The following is a 23,381-nucleotide window of genomic DNA, read 5'->3' as shown; positions in this document are numbered from 1 at the left end:
CCATAGGACGCTCCGTCCCATAGGACGCACCTAGTTTTTTGGGGGGGAAATAAAGGAAAATTTTTTCCCCTTTATTTCCCCCCCCAAAAAGCAGGTCGGGGAAACCAAACCAGGTCGAGGAAGGGCGCTGCACCTCCCTGAGCTTGTGGGGCTGGCCGATGTCTGCCTCAGGCGGCAGGCTGCTATCCGCAGCGTGGAGAGCCCTGCGGAGAACTCCCACAGGGCTGCCCAGGCTGCGGATGCGCTCCCGAAGCGCTGGGCGCTCTACTTTCAGGGCGCCCGATGCTCCGGGAAGCAGGCTGCTATCCGCAGCCTAGACATCCCTGCCGGACCTCCTGCAGGGCTGCCCGGGCTGCGGATGTCTTCCTGAAGCCTGGAGAGTGAGAGGGGTCGGTGCGCACCGACCCCTCTCGCTCTCCAAGCTTCAGCGAAAGCCTGCATTCGCCCCATAGGACGCACCCAGATTTCCCCTTCATTTTTGGAGGGGGAAAAGTGCGTCTTATGGGGCGAAAAATACGGTAAGCTAATGAAAGATAAGTAATGGGAAGATTTACTGTATTTTTCTTTGTTTTTTTTTTTTGCTTAATGGATTTTAATTCTCTGCTTTTTTTCTTTTATTTTCTTTTTCCCCCCTTTTATATTTTATCCCTTTTTCTTTACCTATTGGGATGTGTGGTATTGTCTTTTTGTTTAAAATGATGTTTTTTTCTTTTTCTTTTTGTACCTCTTAAAACTCTAATAAATATCTTATATAAAAAAAAGTGAGCATGAGAAGGAAAGGAAGAAGGACTGAGAAGGAAAGGAAGAAGGCCACAGCCCAGTATACCTGAAGCAGTGTCTCCACCCCCTTCGTTCAGCCCGGACACTGAGGTCCAGCTCCAGGGGTCTTCTGGCGGTGCCCTTACTGCGAAAAGTGAGGTTACAGGGAACTAGGCAGAGGGCCTTCTCGGTGGTGGTGCCCACCCTGTGGAACACCCTCCCATCAGATGTCAAGGAAATAAACAACTACCTGACTTTTAGAGGACATCTGAAGGCAGCCCTGTTTAGGGAAGTTTTTAACGTCTGGGGTTTTTTTATTATGTTTTTAATATTCTGTTGGAAGCTGCCCAGAGTGGATGGAAATATACATAATAAATTGGGAGCTGCCCAATTTATTATACCCGGAAGTAGTGGTCGCACGATCCTGGTAAGTGTTGCTTCAGTGGGGGTGGCATGAATGCAGGATGGCACCTTCCTGTTTCACCTCAGGGGGTGAAACAGGCCCGGCTGCCCCTGCTTTTACCTATGCCTTTTCCTCCCAGCACATGTCCCAGCTGAAGGAAGAAGGAAGTGGCAATGGCAATATGCCCACCCACAATGCAGTTCTGCAGGTGTGGATAAACCTTTCAGTGCTAGGACCACCTCCATCCATTTTCAGAAGGACACGCCGGGGGTGGAAACGCAGGCTCAATCTGTACTGAGCTTTCCTTTCCGGCATGAAACTTGTTTAGGAAAAGGCGCTTTAATAATAATAATAATAATAATAATAATAATAATTTATTTATGCCCCACTCATCTGGCTGGGCTTCCTCAGCCACTCTGGGTGGCTTCCAACCAAATATTAAAATACCGTAATACATCAAACATTAAAAGCTTCCCTAAACAGGGGTATAAAATATGAAACAGGTCCACATTGTGGGTGGACTTGGTACGAAAATAAAAGCGAGATCTCGGTTTGGAATAAACACAGAAAATAATGTTGAGTATACACAGCTGTACTCACTACACTAAGAGTCATTTGGTCAGATTAAATAAAAAATAAAAAATTACCTAATGGCATAAGTAGAGGCTGTAGACATTAGGAAGAGCACCAACACCATAAGAACCCCAGTTAATCCAGGAACTGAAAAAGAAATAAGAACGGTGGTCATAGGTTGCATTGGGGGAAAGTATACCAGTCTTAGCACTGCTTAAAAACAAAAACAAAATTCATCATCTCAGATTCTTCTCTGTATACACTCTTTGTGGAGGGTGTTGACACGAGAAAGGGCCTTTTCAGTGGTGGCTGCTTGCTTACAGAATGCTCTCTCCCCAGGGAGGTATTATAAACTTTCTTGGTTGCAATCGGTCCTAGTCAGCTTATGCCGTTCTGGTTAGGTTATCTACCAGGGTAGAAACTGGCAGTATCTCTACTGCAGGAGTGCTCAGAACTTTATCAGTGTGGGATGTTAGCATCCAAAATGCATGTGTAAAAGGTTAATGTTTGAAAGGGCTGTAGAACCCTTTGAGGTCGAATAGCTATTTCAGTCGGTTCAGTGATTAACAGTCTTGTGAGTTTTAACTGCTAGAACAGCAGGTGTATTTTGTGTTGTGCTGCATTAATAACCCAACTACATTAGTAAAAATAAAATAAAAAGCATTTTAAATTCATTATAACACGGTGACACCAGATGACGCTATAGAGTTCTGTCCTACAGGAACGTAATTTCCCATTTCAGTGCTACCTCTGGTTAAGAACTTAATTCGTTCCGAAGGTCCGTTCTTAACCTGAAACTGTTCTTAACCTGAGGTACCACTTTAGTAAAGGTAAAGGTAAAGGTAAAGGTAAAGGGACTCCTGACCATTAGGTCCAGTCGTGACCGACTCTGGGGTTGCGGCGCTCATCTTGCTTTATTGGCCGAGGGAGCCAGAGTACAGCTTCCAGGTCATGTGGCCAGCATGACTAAGCCGCTTCTGGCGAACCAGAGCAGCGCATGGAAACGCCGTTTACCTTCCCGCCAGAGCGGTACCTATTTATCTATTTGCACTTTGACTAGGTTGGCAGGAGCAGGGACCGAGCAACAGGAGCTCACCCTGTTACGGTGCTTCGAAACGCCGACCTTCTGATTGGCAAGCCCTAGGCTCTGTGGTTTAACCCACAGAGCCACCCGCGTCCCTAGATCCAGCCTTAGTCAGCCTATAAATGTAAGCCTGTAACAGTTTGACCTATTTGAGAGAAACATCCACCTGCATTGTATATATCATAGAATCATAAAATTCTAGAGTTGGAAAGCACCCAAGGGTCATCTAGCCCAATGCCCTGCAATGCAGGAATCTCAGCTAAAGCATCCATGACAGATGGCCACCCAACCTCTGCTTAAAAACCTCCAGGGAAGATTAATCTGGAACTGCAAGTACACTAAGAAAAAGCTATATGTTCTTTAAACTTTAAACGAGAGTGTCTTGTGTAGTTTTTATAGGAGGGGGAGGAGAACTAAAGGGTCAAACAACTCAGGTCTGTCTTCCACATAATCTGCAAATGGGAACAAAAGTCTAATTTCCAAAATACGGAGGGGTTGGTATTGGGGAAACCAGCACTGTTACTATTTATTGCATTAGTTAAATTTAAGTTTTTGCCTGCCTGTGTGTGGACAGGCCTGCAATCCTATGTAACCAACCCCTGAGAGCAAGTTGTAATGAACCCAGGGGGACTTTCTTCCAAGTAACTATGTCTAGGAATGGTCCATGACCATTCAACAGAATGAAGATTATTATTATTATTTTTTGAAAGATGCAAACTTTCTGTTCTATATGAGTAGCAAAAAGACACTGTGACTCCATCTTCAGTATGGAGCAATTATGTGTCACATCTTTGGAACAATGGAACAAACGTTACTGTGATTTTTATTTTATTTTTTAAAAAATCAGAGTTAAAAAGACAAGACAAGACGTTGCTGCTCATTTCAACAAGGAATTCTATTCTTTGTTCCAGTGAAGAACAGTAATTTATAATACTAGTCCATTTCTGTTTTTCAAAGCGTAGCCTGGAAAGTTAGCTGATTCAACACAATCCTGCAGTAGCTTTTGCTGACTTACCTGTAGCAAAAAGGAGTTTCCTGGGATCCTAGAAACCAGAGACAGACAGTATGAATTATTTAGCAAATTTACCCAAGGATAACTTAATCTGTATTCTGGGCAAGAGCTGGTGCTTCTGTGTTTGAAATGCTGACTTCCTCAAATCATATGTAACATCCAAGCACTTTCAGAATGCTGATCAGGAGCACTCTCTCTCTCTCTCTCTCTCTCTCTCTCTCTCTCTCTCTCTCTCTCTCTCTCGTGTGTGTGTGTGTGTGTTGGACCAGAACAGCCTTTGCCAACCTGGTGCCCTCCATATATTTTGGACTACAACTCACAACATCCCCAGCCAAACAGCGAACAAAGGCTGGACAAGAGCATCCCAGGGCAATGAGGAAAGTCATTCAGGAAAGATGGGTTATCTGGGATGAGAAAGAAAAGTGGGGGCCTGACCACACAGTCGTTTCTCCCACGCTTTCTTAGAATTCGCGTCGGATCCACAGCACCAGTCCCCAAAAGCTTTCCATTTACAGTGGTACCTCGGGTTAAGTACTTAATTCGTTCCGGAGGTCCGTACTTAACCTGAAACTGTTCTTAACCTGAAGCACCACTTTAGCTAATGGGGCTTCCTGCTGCTGCCGCGCCGCCAGAGCACGATTTCTGTTCTCATCCTGAAGCAAAGTTCTTAACCTGAAGCACTATTTCTGGGTTAGCGGAGTCTGTAACCTGAAGCAAATGTAACCTGAAGTGTATGTAACCTGAGGTACCACTGTACTGTTGTTAGCTGCTCTGAGCCCGGCTTCGGCTGGGGAGGGCGGGATATAAATAAAAAATTATTATTATTATTATTATAGACACACGCACAGGTGAGGAGCCTCAATGGTGCCCTTCCGGGGCTTCACTCAGGGCAAAAGCCCAGTAGATATGGCTCAGCCCCTTCTAATCCTCCTATTGTGGTCATACAGGCATTGTGACACATAAGTGAGCGATGTCAGTGTGTGACCCTGGTGCAAAAGTGGCAAATGAATGGGGAAAGCACGCCACCTGAGCACACTGCTTCAAGTTGCCACCTGATGATGGCAGAATGGGAGGCAGCAATTTCAGGGAGGAAATAAAGTCCTGCCCACCCACCTCGCCATGATAGCTGGCTGCATTGAGCGCCAGAAACTCTTCGTTGTAGTTCACAGAGAAGTTCAGAGCGTTCACCAGGTGAGCAGCAACGTGGATCACTAGAAAAGAGAGGACAACTCAGCTCATCAAAATGCTCTCGGAAGGTTTCATCCCCTGAAGCAGGGGTAGGGGAACCTTTCATTCACGGCCGCGTTTCCCTCTGGGCAGCCTTTGGCGGGACACCTGCCAGCAATGGGCGGAGCCAGAGGCAGAAGTGGGCGGAGCAACAAATCCACATTTTACCTGGATAGTTTCTGCACACTCTCTCTCATACACCCCACCACCCTCCCTCTATAGTGCTATCTTGGTTTGCATATGTATTGGATTATAAACACGTCAAACCTGGAAGTGTGTATCTGAAGAAGTGTGCATGCACACGAAAGCTCATACCAAGAACTAACTTAGTTGGTCTTTAAGGTGCTACTGTGAGGAATTTTTTTTGTTTAAACCTGGAAGTGTGTGTCCCGATTTGCAACCTTTTTTTGGATTACAACCCTTTTTTTATTATTATTACGAACAGAAATTTTTTTGGAGGCCCCATTGGTGAAAGTGCACCTTGGGTTACAACCTGTTTTGGTTTACAAACGGACCTCCAGAACAGATTCTGGTTGTAAACCAAGGTACCACATTTTATGGAGTACAATGATAAAAACATAATAAAAGCATAATAAATGGCAGCATAATAATAAAACAATCATAGTACAGTGGTACCTCAAGTTAAAAACTTAATTTGTTCCGGAGGTCCGTTCTTAATCTGAAACTGTTCTTGACCTGAAGCACCACTTCAGCTAATGGAGCCTCCTGCTGCTGTTGAGCCGCCGGAGCACGATTTCTGTTCTCATCCTGAAGCAAAGTTCTTAACCCGAGGTACTATTTCTGGTTTAGTGGAGTCTGTAACCTGAAGCGTATGTAACCTGAGGTACCATTGTAACAGGCCCCCACCCTAGCTTTAATAGGTCATAGATTATTTAATGGCCAAAGACCAAAGGAATGTTTTCACCTGGCACCATTCCACAGTCGGGGAGCCACCACCAAAATGGCCCCTGCTCATCTTGCCACCCTGTGAACCTCTCGGGGACGGGGGGGCATAGGGAAGGGCTTTAGATGACAAACGCAGGGACTGAGTCGGTTCGTATGGGGAGAGGTAATCCTTAAGGTATTGAGGTCCTGAGCCATGTAAGGCTCCAGCACCAGCACTTTGAATTGGGCTCAGAAACTGGGGGTCTCTCAGGGCTGAGGTCCCCCACCCCTGGCCTAAAGGGAGGGTAACCACGTCCCCTACTATTTTGAAGGGCTGTCACTCCTCGGTTCGAAAGTGAACCGACATCCACGCTGCATTATTTAAATTGGATGCACGCTGATATCCGTTCTACACCATAAAGCTTTCAGCAGGATTTCATGCGCAGTATCAAAGACAACTCTGCAGAGCATGGACTCCCCATGGGCCCAAATGCAGACCTCCTCCTCTGAGACACCAGCAAATCTGAGAAAACTCTCACAGGTGGGTAAGAAGAAGTGTGGGGAGATGTTACCCCATTGTGTACATCTGAAGAAAAGCCACAGAGCACTTGTAATGTTTAGTGGACTTCCTAGCGAGAGTTGCTGCTTATGTCAACGAAGGAACATACCTGAAAAGACACATATCGTCACACCACACGTCACATGGAACGTTTTGCTTTTGTCCAGAAGCCTCCTGGTTTTTCGGCTTGCCACCTGGAAAAAGACGTCCGCAAGTGAGCCAGCGGTTCTCGCCTCAAAGTGAATCAGAAGTTTGTGGGAAGAAGACAGACCCAGCTCTCCTGGTAAATATTGAGGTGATTTGCAGTAGATCGGCAAGGATTTCTGAGTCCCGGTTGTGCAACTAAAGCAGCAGTAAAAATGAATCCCCTCCACCGCACCTTAAATTATATTGATGAAGTGAAGGAAGCTGGGGTTTATTTTATTTTTACAGGAGAGCTGTGAGTTCTCTTCAGCTCTGGTACTCAAAAGGAATTCACGGGCACAGTGAATTCTCATTGTATGTCTCTTGCAGCTGGCTGGCGGATCCCAAGGCTCTTGGACAAAACAAGTCTGAAGCCTGCACACTCTTGATCTAACCTGTGGCTCTCCAGATGCTGAACTAAACATATCCCATCAGTCCAATGGTCAGTGATGAGTTCAAAAACATCTGGAAGGCCACATCCCTGCTCCCTGTTGAACTACAGCTCCTGTCAGCTGTAGACCAGTGGCTACATTGGATGGGGATTATGAAAACTGTATTCCAACGACATCTGGAGGGCCAAAGGTTCTCCAACCTTGCTCTAAGAGCAGAGTCTTTCAATCTTGGGACTGCAGGTGTTGTTGGACTACAGCTCCTATCCTCCCTGACCACTGGCTAAGTTATCTGTGGATGATGAGAGTTTTAGGCAAAACACATCTGAGGACTAATGGTTGAGGAACACTGCTCTGGAGCAAGGCTGGACTCCAACTCCCATCAGGTCCACCAGCACAGCCAATGCTCAGGGGTGGAGACAACTGGAGAACATCTGGCGGGTCAAAGGTCCCCCAGCTCTGCTCAAGAGGATCACCAGTTCCCCACCACTAGTGTACACAGAGATCATTGTCAGAAGCTCTTCCCTGATCATTAGCCTTCCTGGCTGTAGCTGAAGCCCAGGGATATTTGGGGGGATACAGGAACCCCATCCCTGCCCTCTGAGTATGTCTGTAATCTCTAGTTAGGTCACACATAGCATCTTCAGCCTTGATCATCCAGGAGTCTCATAAATTGTGTCTTGGAGGTGGGATGGGATATGACTGCAATATAATAAATGTGGTGATACAACCTCCCTACCACCCCACAGGGAACTGAAAGCAAAGGTCCCCTGCAGCCTCCCATTGGCTTTGTGCTAGCTCACTAGCTATACCCGCATGGTTCTTTCTTACCTTCCGAGATCCTCGGAGGAAGGACAGGAGAATCCGACACATGGGCAAGAGGACCAGGCTGCAGTTGAGGTTCAGGACCGACGCAGAAGCTCTGCTGAGGCACAATCCTAGCTAAACAAAAACAGCAAGGGTCAGAAGCAGGCCTGCTCAGGCTCCCAAGCCACCAAGCTGAGAAGAGCCCACAAGTCACATCTTAGGATCTGTGGAGATACCGCAGCTCAAGGGCAGAACAACTGTCGTGCATGCAGAAGGTGCCAGGTTCAATCCCAGCCGTTTCCAGTTACTCAGGGTAGCAGGTGATGAAACAGACCAGGGGTGAGGAACCTATGGTCCTCCAGAGGTTGCCGGAATCCAACTCCCATCGTCCCTCACCATTGTGCATGCTGGGTGGAGTTGATGGCAGTTGGGAGAAAAGCAGCATGAGCCACAGCTTTCTCACCCCTAGAATAAACGCTTCCCTGCCCCAGACCCTGGAGAGCTGCTGTCATTCACACAACAGAGGAAAATACTGGACTGGGTGGACAAACAGTTTCAGCTAGTGCTAGGAAGTTTCCTTTGTAACCAAGCTTGGCAATACCTCTGACTTCACCCCCAAAGGTGCACTCCATTATATATTGAGATGGACGGAAGCCAACAACTACTACTACCTCTAACTATAGAACATGGGTAGGCAAACTAAGGCCCGGGGGCTGGATCCGGCCCAATCATCTTCTAAATCTGGCCCGCGGACGGTCCAGGAATCAGCATGTTTTCACATGAGTAGAATGTAGCCTTTTATTTAAAATGCATCTCTGGGTTATTTGTGGGGCCTGCCTGGTGTTTTTACATGAGTAGAAGGTGTGCTTTTATTTGAAATGCACCTCTGGGTTCTTTGTGGGGCATAGGAATTCGTTCATATTTTTTTTTCAAAATACAGTCTGGCCCCCCACAAGGTCTGAGGGACAGTGGACCGGCCCCCTGCTGAAAAAGTTTGCTGACCCCTGCTATAGCAGCAAAGCATAGCTAGAAGCCATTCATAATCTGATCCTCTATGAATTCATCTAATTCTAAAGCACCCAGAGGTTCCCCATTCCTGCCATAGATTTCTGGAAAGCAAAAGGGTTACAGATGCTTAATCTTTTTTTTTTCTTTTTCTTTTAATGAATGCTAAAATGTCAGGGAGAGGTCCTAGGGCACACACAGCCGTGACCCAACTTCCTGTACTTCCGAGTGTGCTGGCCAAGGGAGATCACGCGGCATCCCACGGACAGCTGCTGCCTGGAGGAGTCCGAAAGCCAAATGGCAAAGCTCGTGGCTGCTCTGGAAACTGTTGCTCTGAAGGCTCCACATGGATGTTTGCATTCCCAACGTCCGAGCACATGTCTGCACCACCCACAAGCGATCCTGCGTATCCACTTTCCAGGCACCCTCAAATTGCATTTGCAGCCGCTCTCCACTCCCAACATGAACGGAAGATGTTCAGCAGGCATGCAACCCTTTCGGAGATTCAGAGTCGAAACACACACGAGACAGAATCCTGCAATGCAACTGGCTTGGCTGTATTATTTCAGACTGTGAAGCGGGGAAGGGCTCTAATTGCCTGACTGCTTTACAGAGCAATCCATGCAGACAGAAAAGGATTATGCCAGGAAGAAGGACCTTTCCCCCGAAACATTGACTTTCTATCTGCAGGGTCGCCCACCTGCCAATCATCCGAGGGCACATGCAGGCAATTAAGAATACATCCTTCAACAATGGTTAATTAATGTCTGTTTTTAACACCCTGGGGGTGCCTGGGATTGAACCTGGGACCTTCTGCATGCAAAGCAGATGCTCTACCACTAAGCTACATACCTTCCTCGAATGGGCTGCTATAGCAGGGCCTTTCTAATGTTCACAACTGTGCTAATCTTTAAGGTGCCATGAGGCTCTGTTATTTTTGATGCATGGCTCCAAAAACAGAAAGAGGAGAGAAAGCATTTGTCTACAACTGGCGGGTCCAAACACACATCTCCATCACAGTCCGAACTGTGGTGGGTTGTCCCAACGGCTTTACTATCACGCACATGGTAACAAATTAATAAGTTTAAAGAATATTTGAAAAAAATGTTAATATTTAAATCTTAGAATAGCTCTGGAAGTAGATATAGGCTGTAGGGTTAGAAGTACAGTGGTACCCTCGGGTTACATACGCTTCAGGTTACGGACTCCACTAACCCAGAAATAATACCTCGGGTTAAGAACTTTGCTTCAGGATGACAACAGAAATCATGCTCAGGTGGCGCAGCAGCAGCAGGAGGCCCCATTAGCTAAAGTGGTGCTTCAGGTTAAGAACAGTTTCAGGTTAAGAACGGACCTCCGGAACGAATTAAGTACTTAACCCAAGGTACCACTGTAGAAGATAGTGTATTTTAAAATAGTACTATTTGTAAGTGATAAAATGTGAAGATTTTTATGGTAAAACTAAGCGTGATAAAAAAAATGGTTAGAAATTATGATCTATGTAAACTGCTAAAGATGAGGTAAAAGGAAAATCAGACAGGGGGGACTTGGGGAAGCTCACCTAACAATGTTTAGAAAAAATAAGGATAAGACAAGAATTTGTTTGTATTGTTTGTTTTCCTGTTTGTGTTGTTTAGTTGTGTTATAAAATGAATAAAAAATTGGGGGGGGGGAGAGAAAAAAGAATTGGGTCCCACCATTCACATTGGGGCTAAAAGTGGCTCTCAGATCTACAAAGGTCGAAGACTATTGGAGTAGGGTCTTTCAGCCTGGGAAAGAGGAGGCTGAGGGGAGATATGATCTCAAGGGCTGTCACATGAAGGGTGAAGCAAACCTGATCTCCCCTTCTCTGGAGGGTAGGACTCGAACCAATGGCTTCAAGCTCCAAGGAAGGAGATTCCGACTCAACATCAGGGAGAACTTTCTGATAGTAAGAGCTGTCCAACAGCAGAACGGTCTCCCTTGGAAGGTGGTGGACTCTCCTTCCTTGGAGGTTTTTAAGCAGAGGTTGGAGGGTCATCTGTCATGGATGCTTTAGCTGAGATTCCTTGTATTGCAGGGGATTGGACCAAATGACCCTTGTAGAGCTGGACCCTTCCAATTCTACAACACTCTATGAGTCTATGACTCTGCAGTGTGAGAGTGTTTCTCTCAGTGTGAGAATCTGGGCAGGGCAAGCAGGTCCCTATCTTCATTTGGCAGAATGAGGGAGGGTCTAGGTCGAAAGAAGAATGGCAGACGAAATTAATGGACTATGCAGAATTGGACAAAATGACAGGACGGATTCGAAACCTGCGGGACCAGAGATTTACATAAGATTGGAAGAAGTATATGAATTATTTGAAGAGCAACTGTAATGAACAAATTACGCTAGTAGGATTACAAGAAGTTTTGCAAGGAGAAATATACGAAGTGTTACAAAGTAGAAAAAGACAGAGATATTGGTTAAGAGTTTGAAATGTAACAGGGAAAATAAGAAATGCATACTAAGAGATTAATTGGAAAATTTTCAGACAGGACTGATGGAAGTCAAAAAAATTGAGTAAGATGTAAAAGTATGTCATATATATATATATATATATGCAGGTTTTGGTGTCCTCGGGTGTCTTCCCGTGTAAAAGTTGGGGTGTCTAGGCGACGTTTCGACGAGGTCTCACTCGTCATCTTCAGGCTGGTGCTTTCGGCTTCTTGTTACTGGAACAGAGCAGGATCTCAGTGTTTGAGTTCCTATAAATACTGTTGAGGGGGTGTGGTGTATAGCCTCCAATGTTCTGGGCAGAGAGGAAGTTCCCAGGCTAGTGTGCCTTTTCTTCTTTTGTTCCTTAATTACTTGAGGGATATCTTGAGTGATTTCTTGAGTGATATCCTGAGTACCACTTAGGTGGGTCATTAGGTGTGGATTAGTTGCTAAAGTCTTTGTGTCTTGACCTCTTGAACTTTGTGAAGAGTTTTTCTGAGAAGATGGCTGTACTGCACTTAGTTGTGCTCTGGCTTGGCTTCGTGTATAGGTACCTAAGTGGTACTCAGGATATCACTCAAGAAATCACTCAAGATATCCCTCAAGTAATTAAGGAACAAAAGAAGAAAAGGCACACTAGCCTGGGAACTTCCTCTCTGCCCAGAACATTGGAGGCTATACACCACACCCCCTCAACAGTATTTATAGGAACTCAAACACTGAGATCCTGCTCTGTTCCAGTAACAAGAAGCCGAAAGCACCAGCCTGAAGATGACGAGTGAGACCTCGTCGAAACGTCGCCTAGACACCCCAACTTTTACACGGGAAGACACCCGAGGACACCAAAACCTGCATTCCTGTACCCGTGAAAATCTACGAAAACATATATATATATATATATAGAAGCCGAAAGCACCAGCCTGAAGATGACGAGTGAGACCTCGTCGAAACGTCGCCTAGACACCCCAACTTTTACACGGGAAGACACCCGAGGACACCAAAACCTGCATATATATATATATATATATATATATATATGCCATATATATATGCCTCATATATATATATGAGGGTCTAGGTCTGTGCTCCTTCACCCCACTGTTTCAAAAGCCAGCCTTGTACTATGGGGACCAAGGAACAAAGCATTTCCATTTCCCCACCACCACCATGATGTGGAGGTCACAGAGAAGAGCAAGGCTCCTCTCATGTTGGAGCAAAGGACGTACAGAGGCCTCCTTATACTGTAATCTATCCCATCAAGGGGCAGCAAACTGATGGGACATCTGGACCATATTGCAGGCGAGAAAATAATAAAGGATGCAATTATGACGTAATGAGAAAGCTTTCTCCAGAGAAGCAGCAAGACAGTGGTGTAAACAAAGGAAGGTCTTTCATTCCTAACTGCAGAGCTATATGTGGCATCGCTTCCTAAAAAGTGTCCTTCCGGCATGCAATGAGGGTTTGGGACCCTGAAGCAAAGCAGGTAATCTCTCCGTTAGCATCTGAAATGGGATTATTTGCGAAATATACTCGGAGTCGAGAGTGGATTTCATGCTCTTTATTCAGCTCATGGTGGTGAGGAGGAATGGAAGTTCCCCCAGAATGTCTGCTTTATATACATTATTTACACAATGGGCCCCACGTGATTGGCTAATTCTGGGATTCTCCTGTAAACCAATCAGGTTGCGGATTCACTTCTACCTGGAGCTGGATTGGGTGGCTCCTGTGGACCAATCAGACTGCCACATTCTGAATCCTATTGTTCTAGGACCAATCAGACTGCTGCATTCTGGATCCTATTGTTTTAGGACCAATCAGACTGTTGCATTTTGGATCCTATTCAACTCAGCACATAGCAATTTATCTGAGATTATACTTCATCATAGAGCTGGAAGTGGCCATGAGATGTTCTAGTGCAGTGTTTCTCAACCTGTGGGTCCCCAGATGTTGTTGGACTACAACTCCCATCATTCCTAGTCAGCATGACCAGTGGTCAGGGATGATGGGAGTTGTAGTCCAACAACACCTGGGGACCCACAGGTTGAGAACCGCTGATTATTCTAGTGCAACCCTCTGCAATGCAGCAATCTTTTAGCCCAACGTGGGGCTCAAACCCATGACCCTGAGATAAAGAGTCTCATGCTCTGCTGACTGAGCTATCCCTTGCTTGAGGACCCTGTAAAGGGGGAGGGAGGAATCTGTTGCCCTCCAGATGTTCCCATCAGCCCCCAGCCAGCACGGCTAAAAATAAATAGAGAAAACCCAGCAAATCGGTTCATTCTGTCTCACTGCCTTTTGCCTCTAAGGAGAAGTCTCTGCTGCAAACCTATGCTTTCTACCCGCCAAGCCAAATCTGTTCTTCGGCTTGCACAGGAAAATCACACACACAAGCAAATGCAGTTGAGCTGAAGCCAGAACAAAAGACAAGATTTTGTGCTTTTCTTGCTGCTTTTCCTGCCCCTTTTGAAGGAGAAACCTCCTTCCCCAGATGTTGACTATCCCACTGTCCTTGAAGCCTTAATTACTTGGGATCCATTTGCCCGCTTACCCAGGACGCAGAGGTGACAAAGAAGCACCAGGGATTCAGTTCCTTCGGAGAAAAAGTTTATTGTGATCTGCGCAGAGACCACCAGCGGAATTATTTCCAAAGGCTGGGGGCCCCTAAAACACGTAAGCAAGCAGTTTTTATACCCTAGCAGCACCTCCCAACCACCCCACCACCAGTAACGTATCATATCATATTCCCCCCTTTGCCTTATGGCCTCATTGGGTGTTGCCAGAGCATTTTGGCAGTGCACTCCTTTCGCTTATCAGTCAAACCTGCATATCTTATTTGCTCCAGATGCATTTCTCCTCCTGCTCTCCGGGCGTTGCCTTCCAACTGTCAATGCACCCCCCCTGCCCACTCCCTTCATTTCCCTCCTCTTCTTCTGAACAACCTAACCCATAGGTTCGTTCGCAGGGATAGGCCTATACTCTCGCATGAGGGCAATCACACGGGGTCCCATCATTCGGGACATCATTTTTTTTTGCATCATCTGTTGCAAAAGCAGGGAATACAGAAGCAGAGCAAAAGCAAAATTAGCAAAGGTCCCATAAGCATAGCAAAGAGCCCCCGGAGCCACCCTGTTGGGAGGAAATTGTCTAGTAGGACATATCCCATCCTTCCTTCCCAAGTTTGTACAGGAACATGGGCTACTTTTTCTGCCAATTGAAGCCACTTGTTATAGAGACTCTGAGCCCCCTGTCTTCTCATTTCATGTGTGGGGAAAATGCTATTACGATTTAAGGCCTGGAAGCATTTGGCCTTGGGAGTGGATTCTCCCACCATAAATAGGAGAAGGATCATCAAGGGGATGGAGGGGGATCGCTTCCTTCCAGAAAACCTATGGCGTTCGTGCCAACAGAAATATAACAGCATCCATATAATCAAGGCAGTACATGTCACCCCTATCCACCATGCCCGATGGTTCCAAGGTTCCTCCCACCATTCCTTAATCATGATAAGGGTCTGGGGAAGGATTTGGCCTGCCTGGGCGTTCAGGGCGATCAGGATAAAAGGGGTCGTGGAAACCTCCAAGGATCAAAACCTATAGTATGCAAATAGAACCCTTCTAGTCCTGCGGGGTGACTATATCCTTGGTGGGTGGAGGGCAAACACAAGCCCCACGGGGAAGGAGCCCAAGGTTGGTAGATTACCACACACCCACAAGAGTAGGTGGCACTTGGTGTCAAAATACTCACGGGCTCTTCCTCACACCAAATAATACACACTAGAGTTCTTTCGGAATTTAAAACATTATCAGGTGGTGTTACTCGAACTGCAGGTATGTTGGGAGCGCTGCCGGCGGGCGCTCCTCCCATCCACTTCTCCAGCCGTGCCTAGAGGTCCGGAGTGATACCAGCAGAGCGGTCGTCCGCTGGGCGCCTGTGTACGTACATACTGCCACAAGCAAATAATGATACAATCCACATCGAGGTAATTCAGTAAAGTCCACAACAAGGTCCTCCATGGGTGCCGTCCCACTGTGCTGAACTCCTGGTGGAGCCAAGTGTCCAGTTCTAGGGTTGTTCCTTTGGCACAACATGCATTTCCTGGAAGCTTGGGCAGCCAGTTGGTAAAGGTTGGCCACATAAAAACACTTTTCCAGCTGCTTGGTCATGTCATCAGGTCCCACATGGGTGGACTCATGGTACCGCTGAATTACTTGCCGGGACAATGATCCTGGGATCCATATCCTCAGCATCTGCAGTAGCCACCTCATGGGCAGAGTACCTTGGTTTCAAGGTGCTATCCAGAATTTCTTCTGGTACCAGGGCCCCAATGAAAGGTGTTGGGGATGAACCCCGGGCTGCTTCCTTTGCTACCCGGTCAGCCAGGCGGTTTCCCCTGGCCTCTTCACTAGGTCCAGTTTTGTGTCCATAACAGTGTATCTCTGCCACTGCTTCAGGTTCCCAGACAGCGTCCAGAAGGTCTAAGAGCGCCTGAGGGTGCGCCACTTGACCCCCTCTGGAGGTGAGCAGACCTCTTTCCTTCCACAGTGCCCCGTGGGCATGCAGGGTGAGGAAAGCGTACTTTGAGTCAGTATAAATATTGATCTTTTCCCCTTTTGCTAGACACAGGGCCCTGGTAAGTGCCGTTATTTCAGCCAGTTGGGCTGAGGTTCCCAGTGGGAGTGAACTGGCCTCAACCACATTGTTTTCAAGGGCTACCACTGCATATCCTGCCTTTCGCTGTCCAGCCTCAACAAAGCTGCTCCATCCACAATCCACAAACCATGAAGGCCAATGTGGGTTTGCCTCATCCTTAAGGTCAGGCCTGCTGGAATACACTTCATCCATGACCTCTACACAATCATGGGTCGGTCCCTCACCTTCTCCTACCGGTAATAAGGTAGCTGGGTTAAGGGCTGTGGTAACCTGAAACTTCAGGCGTGGATGTAATAACAGCATCTGGCACTTCCTCATTTTTGCTTGTGATAGGAAATAGGTGCCTTTCATGTCAAGTAAGGCTGGGACTGCGTGTGGAGTCACACAAGTGGTGTCTTGTCCGAACGTGAATTTATCTGCCTTTGTGAGTAGGGTGGCCACTGCCACAACCGCTCTCATACAGGGGGGCAACCCTTGTTCTGTTGAGGTTAGCCTCTCTGACAAGTATGCAACGGGTTGCTGCCAATTTCCCAGTTTCTGGCATAAAACTCCCTTGGCTACCCCCTGGTCTTCATCTATGAACAGGGTAAAAGGCTTCTCGGGGTTTGGGATGCCAAGCGCTGGGGCTTGTTGTAATGCCACTTTGAGATCCTGAAAAGCCTGCTGCTGTTCCCTGCCCCATATAAAAGGATCCTTCTCTGTTCCCCTAGTTGACTCATGCAGGGGCCGAGCAATGCTGCTGTAGTTAGGTATCCATATCCTACAGAACCCTGCGGATCCCAGAAAACCACGGAGCTCCCTGCGGTTTTTTGGCTCTGGTATTTGGATAATAGCCTGTTTTCTTTCCTCCCTTAGAGTTCGCTGTTGGTGAGAGATGTCAAAACCAAGGTATTTTACAGTTGGTTGACATATCTGCGCCTTCTTCTTGGATACCCGGTATCCAGCCTCAGCCAGGTGGTTTAACAAGTCCTTGGTGGCTTTCATGATTCTGAATCACTTCCCTAACTCTCATCACCTACGGTCTGCAAATAATAACATCCTCAAGGTCCCAGGCCTCAGAGAGGTTAGGCTGGCCTCAACTATAGCCAGGGCCTTCTCGGCTGCGGCTCCAATCTGGTGGAACGCTCTGTCACAAGAGACTAGGGCCCTGCGGGACCTGACATCTTTCCGCAGGGCCTGCAAGACAGAGTTGTTCCACCAGGCCTTTGGTCAGGGCACAGCCTGACTCCCTCCTCTGGCAACCTGCACAGAATCTTGCTTAATCAGTTGCCATTAATTTGATTTCAATTGATTTTTATAATGAAATATTTTTAGAATAGTTACAGATAGGTAGCCGTGTTGGTCTGCCATAGTCAAAACAAAAAAAAGGTGCTACTGGAAGGAATTTTTTATTTATTTATTTTTAGAATGTGCAATTATCTGATTGTTTGATTGTTTTGATTGTTGTTAGCCGCCCTGAGCCCGGCTTCGGCTGGGGAGGGCGGGATACAAATAAAATTTATTATTATTATTATTATCAAATTAGTAGGCTTCCGGGAGGCCCGCCTTATCCCAGTCAATACATTCAAACAATTTTATAATTTTCGCTGGGTTCTCCTCAAAAAAAAAAAGGGGGTTCTGATTGCGCCAATTACATACATCTGCACTTGAGAAAGGCACATGTTGGACCGTATATGTTCGTGGCGCTGGCGCCCCGTTCACCCCTGGGGGTCCCGGTGGGTCATAAACCCGGCGCAGGGGGGCTATCTTCTCTGCGCTCTCCTTTTGTTTCTTGGCTGCCTTATGCAGGGCAGCTCTATCCCAAGCCTGTTCCCAATGTCTCTGTTTCTTCTTCCATTGCTCCCTTTTACACTCTGCGGCACTCACTAAGTGCCCACTAACGTCTATTTCTTCCTTAAAGTCATTTACAAAATCTCTAACTCTTTTCCTTTGTTCTTCAGTCCACCTCTTTCCACCCTTTGTCAACTTTCCAATAGTCTGTCTAAACTCCTCATCCTCTCCCTTTTCCTCATCTGATTCATCATCTTTGGCCTCCCCTGGCACTGCCGTTGGTGGGGCATATGGGGGAGGAGGTCTCAATACACCTTCTTCTTCCAGGTCCTGTAAGACCTGGGGTTTTGGCTTCGTTCTGACCGCACACAGGCGGGCGCCCTGGTCTATTCTACTGCGGCAGGATTCCAGCCACGAGGGATTTTTTCCCACATTAGTTTTCCAGGTGGAAATATAAGGAATCTGGTCCGGGTGAACATTAACTATATTTTGCCACAGGGGGTCTATTAACTGCAGGTCGAGAGTGCCCTCTGATGGCCAGCCAGTACTTCACATAAAGTTCTAAGTCTCTCTTTCTGCAACCTAAAACCCCAATAGTCATGTTTTGTAGCTGTTCTCCAGTTATCCAGTAAACACTGCAAAGGGGTACATTTACTGCCTCCAGATCCCATGTCTAACAAAATACTCTGCTCCTATACGGGACTTCTCTTCAAACACACCGGTTTTGCTACAGACTGTGGCTTGGCGAGCTCGCGCTGCCAAGAAACTCACAATCCTACACACGCTTGGCCAAGGGGACGCTAAGCCCCGGCCTCACATATACATTCATCCTTTCACACCACACACAACACAGGCTCCCCTCTGTCCTCCCCTCCTACCCTCCTGGCGGCACTTTTACTGCCACGGCCAGGTGAGGTTGATCAAGCCTCTAGCCCCTTTCCCTTAGAGCTCACCTTTCTCCCGTTGTGGGTCCCTTTCCTCGGCCGTTGTTTTTCTCCCTCGACCGGGTGTCTCCACTTTGGGACGGTGTGGCTAGCTCCCCCTACAAACTGGCAGGGTGCGCGCTTGGAGCTGCGAGCACCAGCCCAAGCTGTTCACCGCGGTCGAGCCTGGCCTCCGGTCCAATGGGTTTGGGCAAATCCCGGACGAGCCCCCAAATCTGAAGCCTTAATTACTTGGGATCCATTTGCCCGCTTACCCAGGACGCAGAGGTGACAAAGAAGCACCAGGGATTCAGTTCCTTCGGAGAAAAAGTTTATTGTGATCTGCGCAGAGACCACCAGCGGAATTATTTCCAAAGGCTGGGGGCCCCTAAAACACGTAAGCAAGCAGTTTTTATACCCTAGCAGCACCTCCCAACCACCCCACCACCAGTAACGTATCATATCATATTCCCCCCTTTGCCTTATGGCCTCATTGGGTGTTGCCAGAGCATTTTGGCAGTGCACTCCTTTCGCTTATCAGTCAAACCTGCATATCTTATTTGCTCCAGATGCATTTCTCCTCCTGCTCTCCGGGCGTTGCCTTCCAACTGTCAATGCACCCCCCCTGCCCACTCCCTTCATCCTCACCCAAAGGACTGCCTCCCAGTCTTCTTTTACATGCTGTTACATCACTGGCCACTTTGACACCATACAGTGGTACCTCAGGTTACATACGCTTCAGGTTACAGACTCCGCTAACCCAGAAATAGTGCTTCAGGTTAAGAACTTTGCTTCAGGATGAGAACAGAAATCGTGCTCCGGCAGCGTGGTGGCAGCAGGAGGCCCCATTAACTAAAGTGGTGCTTCAGGTTAAGAACAGTTTCAGGTTAAGTACGGACCTCCGGAACGAATTAAGTACTTAACCCGAGGTACCACTGTACGTGTAAAACCACTATGATATGGCCTTAAACAGCCATGGCTTTGTCCAAAGAAGTCTGGGAAGTTGTTTAGGTTGCTAAGAGTTATTAGGTAAAGGTAAAGGTACCCCTGCCCGTATGGGCCAGTCTTGCCAGACTCTAGGGTTGTGCGCCCATCTCACTTAAGAGGCCGGGGGCCAGCGCTGTCCGGAGACACTTCCGGGTCACGTGGCCAGCGTGACAAGCTGCATCTGGCGAGCCAGCGCAGCACACGGAACGCCGTTTACCTTCCCGCTGGTAAGCGGTCCCTATTTATCTACTTGCACCCGGGGGTGCTTTTGAATTGCTATGTTGGCAGGCCCTGGGACCGAATGATGGGAGCGCACCCCGCCGCGGGGATTCGAACTGCCGACCATGCGATCGGCAAGTCCTAGGCACTGAGGTTTTACCCACAGTGCCACCCACGTCCCTAAGAGTTATTAGGAGGCCCCATATTCCTCTCGAAGAGCTACAATTCCCAGAGTTATTAGGAGGCCCCATATTCCTCTCGAAGAGCTACAATTCCCAGAGAAGTCTAACAACTGATCCCTCTCCCTCTTGGCTATTCCATGAGCATTCATTTTGATTTGTTTTCAGGGAGGTTCGATGACATTACATCACAGCAAGCACATTTCCCTTTTCTCCCATAACTGTCCTTACTGCAAAATGCCTGGTATTTTGGTGAAGTAGGCTTGCTGGCACAAGACCACAACTATAGTTAAAGCATAGCCATCTTCAAATATCTAAAGCAGGGGTTCCCAATTAGACCCGTTTTTCAAAAGCCAAGCCACGGACCCCCTACTTTTGAAAATTTTGATATCTCTATAGTAGTGTTTGTTATGTGAACGGTTCCATGGACCCCTGGGGTGGGTTACATGGACCCCCTGTGGTCCATGGACCACCAATTGGGAACTACTGATCTAAAGGGCTGTCACATGGAAGATGAAGCGAGCTTGTTTTCTCCTGCTCCAGAGAGTAGGACCCGAAACAATGGATTCTAATAATGATAAAGGAAATTCCAGCTAAAGATCAGGAAGAACTTTCTGATGGTAAGAGCTGTTTGACAGCAGAATAGAGCACCTTGGGTCTTGGTGGGTCCTCCTTCATTGGAGATTTCAAAAGAGAGTTTGGATGTCAGAGATTATTCAACTGTGATTGAACAATATGACCATTGGGGTCCCTTCCTACAATTCTGTAACTCTATGACTTTATTTCCCAAGAGTTGAAGTGCATTCCACACATGCTGATTTGGCCCAGTATACCTGAAGGAGTGTCTGCACTCCCATCGTTCAGCCCGGACACTGAGGCCCAGCTCCGAGGGCCTTCTGCTGGTTCCCTCACTGCGTGGTTACAGGGAACCAGACAGAGGGCCTTCTCGGTGGTGGTGCCTGCCCTGTGGAATACCCTCCCACCAGATGTCAAGGAAATAAATAACTACCTGACTTTTAGAAGACATCTGAAGGCAGCCCTGTTTAGGGAAGTTTTTAGTGTTTGAAGTTTTATTCCAGGCATAGGCAAACTCAGCCCTCCAGATGTTTTGGGACTACGATTCCCATCATCCCTAGCTTACAGGACCAGTGGTCAGGGATTATGGGAACTGTAGTCTCAAAACATCTGGAGGGCCGAGTTTGCCTATGCCCATTTTATTCTGTTTAATATTCTGTTAGGAGCCACCTATGGTGGCTGGGGAAACCCACCAAGATGGGCGGGCTATAAATTATTATTATTATTATTATTATTATTAGACCAAAAAAAGTGGGAGAAGAAAAGAGACATCATCACAACCTAAAAGAAAAGCTGAGCTGCTTTTCACCTTTTCCATCTCATGTGAGAAGAAGAAGAAGAGGAGGAGGAGGAGGAGTTTGGATTTGATATCCCGTTTTATCACTACCTGAAGAAGTCTCAAAGTGGCTAACATTCTCCTTTCCCTTCCTCCCCCACAACAAACACTCTGCAAGGTGAGGCTGAGAGACAGAGAAGTGTGACTAGCCCAAGGTCACCCAGCAGCTGCATGTGGAGGAGTGGAGACGCGAACCCGGTTCCCCAGATTACGAGTCCACCGCTCTTAACCACTACACCACACTGAGATAATATAACACTTTTGCAAATGCGAACACCACCATCACTCATTCTTTATGTGTGATTCCTGCATTTCAGGAGGTTGGACTACACGATCCTTTGCATCCCTTCCAATTCTACAGTTCTTTAATTCTATAATTGTGCAACCTGGCCTTCCCAGAAACACAGTCCAAAAGCACCCTCAGTTATAAACCAGCTTGATCTGAATAGGAAGCCCTCCATCCCATACACACACACACTGCTTTAGACAACCATTTTTGAACAGAAATCCCAGCATACATTAAAAAGAGTTTTGCCTGCCTCCTCTCTTCTCCCCCACAGAAGGGATAACAACAGAAATGGCTCTTTGAATTTCAGAAGGCTTTGGAATGCCTGAAATCAAAACAGGGGCAATTATTCCCTTCCTAAAGAAAGGGAGAACTGTAACCCAATCCTAGGAGTGCTTGCTCAGAAGTAAGTCACACCAAGTGTGGTGCACTGATTCCAAAGCAAGCAAGCATTGCAGAGCACCTTAGCAGCTGAGGCTAAAGCATCATTTTCCCCGAGACAAATCCACAATGAGAAAGAAAAACAAAAACCAGGAACATTTTCTGCATCTGAATCTTACAGGTTATGTTCCCCTATCCTTGTTATCTGTGCCTCATAAAAGCTGAATGGTGCAACAAACGCACCAGAACTTTTACTTCTGTTAATAAAAACAGAAATCAACTTTCTAGGCCTTATGAGGACATGGGCGGCCGTTGCTTTTTAAAGGCAGGTTTTGTAAAGCGCCTTGAGCCACCTTGCGACAGGGAGAAAACCAGCATGTGAAGATGCTCTCATTATTATACCTCTGCATAAGAAATAGTTGTTCTTCCTGGATTTCTGCCCTGGAGGTTTTAAAGGAACATGGCAATTAAAAAGAAGGCAGCACCAATGGGCGAAAGGATAAATTTGAAACTGAGCGAGCAATGCCTTCGCTGCTCTATTCAATACAGGTGCAATAATCAAAGAGACTTTGAAGTGCAAAACCCATGCGCAGCACAAATAACACGTGCACATTTGAACATCTTGGTTTCCTTGCAAAACACACACGCAGAAACAGCAATCAGGGAAGAATCTTGCCTGGGGTGTAAACAGCCGTCTCTCAGTCTTGATTCCAACTGCAAAATGGGAATAATGTTGCCCCATTATTGTTCTTTCAGAAAAGTGTGCATTAGGTACGTCCACCTTTAAATGTAAGCTGTATCAAAATTCCCCCCCCCCCCATCTTTAGCTAAAACATCCTGGGTAGACTACTTCCCCTCCCTTTTTTCCTTTTTTCTTTTGGCTGACAGCTCTTTCCGAAAGAAAACCGCACCAGGACTCGTGAGAGTACGATGGAAAGGATGGGAAGGTTCGTTTTATTTAAAGAAAAGAATCGAAAATCCTTTCCCTTGAGAAATGCACATCAGGAGAGCTGGCCTGTAAGCGCTCTCGCCGGAACGGGCCCACGAGGTTGGTTAAAGTTACCATGACTAACAGTTGCAAGCCCAGCCATCCGCTGAGTGGGGTTCACATGCCAGAGTCCAAAAAATGATGCCTGCAGCTGGGAGCTGAGGAAGAACAGACAGGCAGGGAGCTCTCTTTTCCCAGACCCTGGACAGAGTCGTTCCTTTAATTCAGACATAGAAACAGAGC

At 47.0% G+C, this 23,381-nt stretch overlaps 1 protein-coding gene across 3 annotated transcripts in view; it reads right to left on the bottom strand.

Moving 5' to 3' along the window:
- The window catches only part of NOX4 (NADPH oxidase 4), a 112,203-nt gene that overhangs the window by 81,924 nt on the left and 6,898 nt on the right, over nt 1-23,381 (bottom strand). For 2 of the 3 annotated variants that reach the window (XM_081909882.1, XM_081909883.1), the window contains 5 exons: nt 7,906-8,016; nt 6,612-6,696; nt 4,945-5,042; nt 3,835-3,862; nt 1,810-1,882 (listed from right to left, as the gene is read on the bottom strand). In XM_081909882.1, coding sequence (XP_081766008.1) covers nt 1,810-1,882; nt 3,835-3,862; nt 4,945-5,042; nt 6,612-6,696; nt 7,906-8,016 — 395 coding nt within the window. The remainder of the gene's footprint in view (nt 1-1,809; nt 1,883-3,834; nt 3,863-4,944; nt 5,043-6,611; nt 6,697-7,905; nt 8,017-23,381) is intronic. The other variant, XM_081909884.1, reaches the window with a different exon arrangement.

This window comes from Podarcis melisellensis, assembly GCF_964234715.1.
Source record: "Podarcis melisellensis genome assembly, chromosome: 4".
In the NCBI taxonomy this organism is placed as follows: domain Eukaryota; kingdom Metazoa; phylum Chordata; class Lepidosauria; order Squamata; family Lacertidae; genus Podarcis; species Podarcis melisellensis.
Note: the sequence above shows the minus strand (reverse complement) of the source record. Positions and strands in the feature narration are given on the sequence as shown.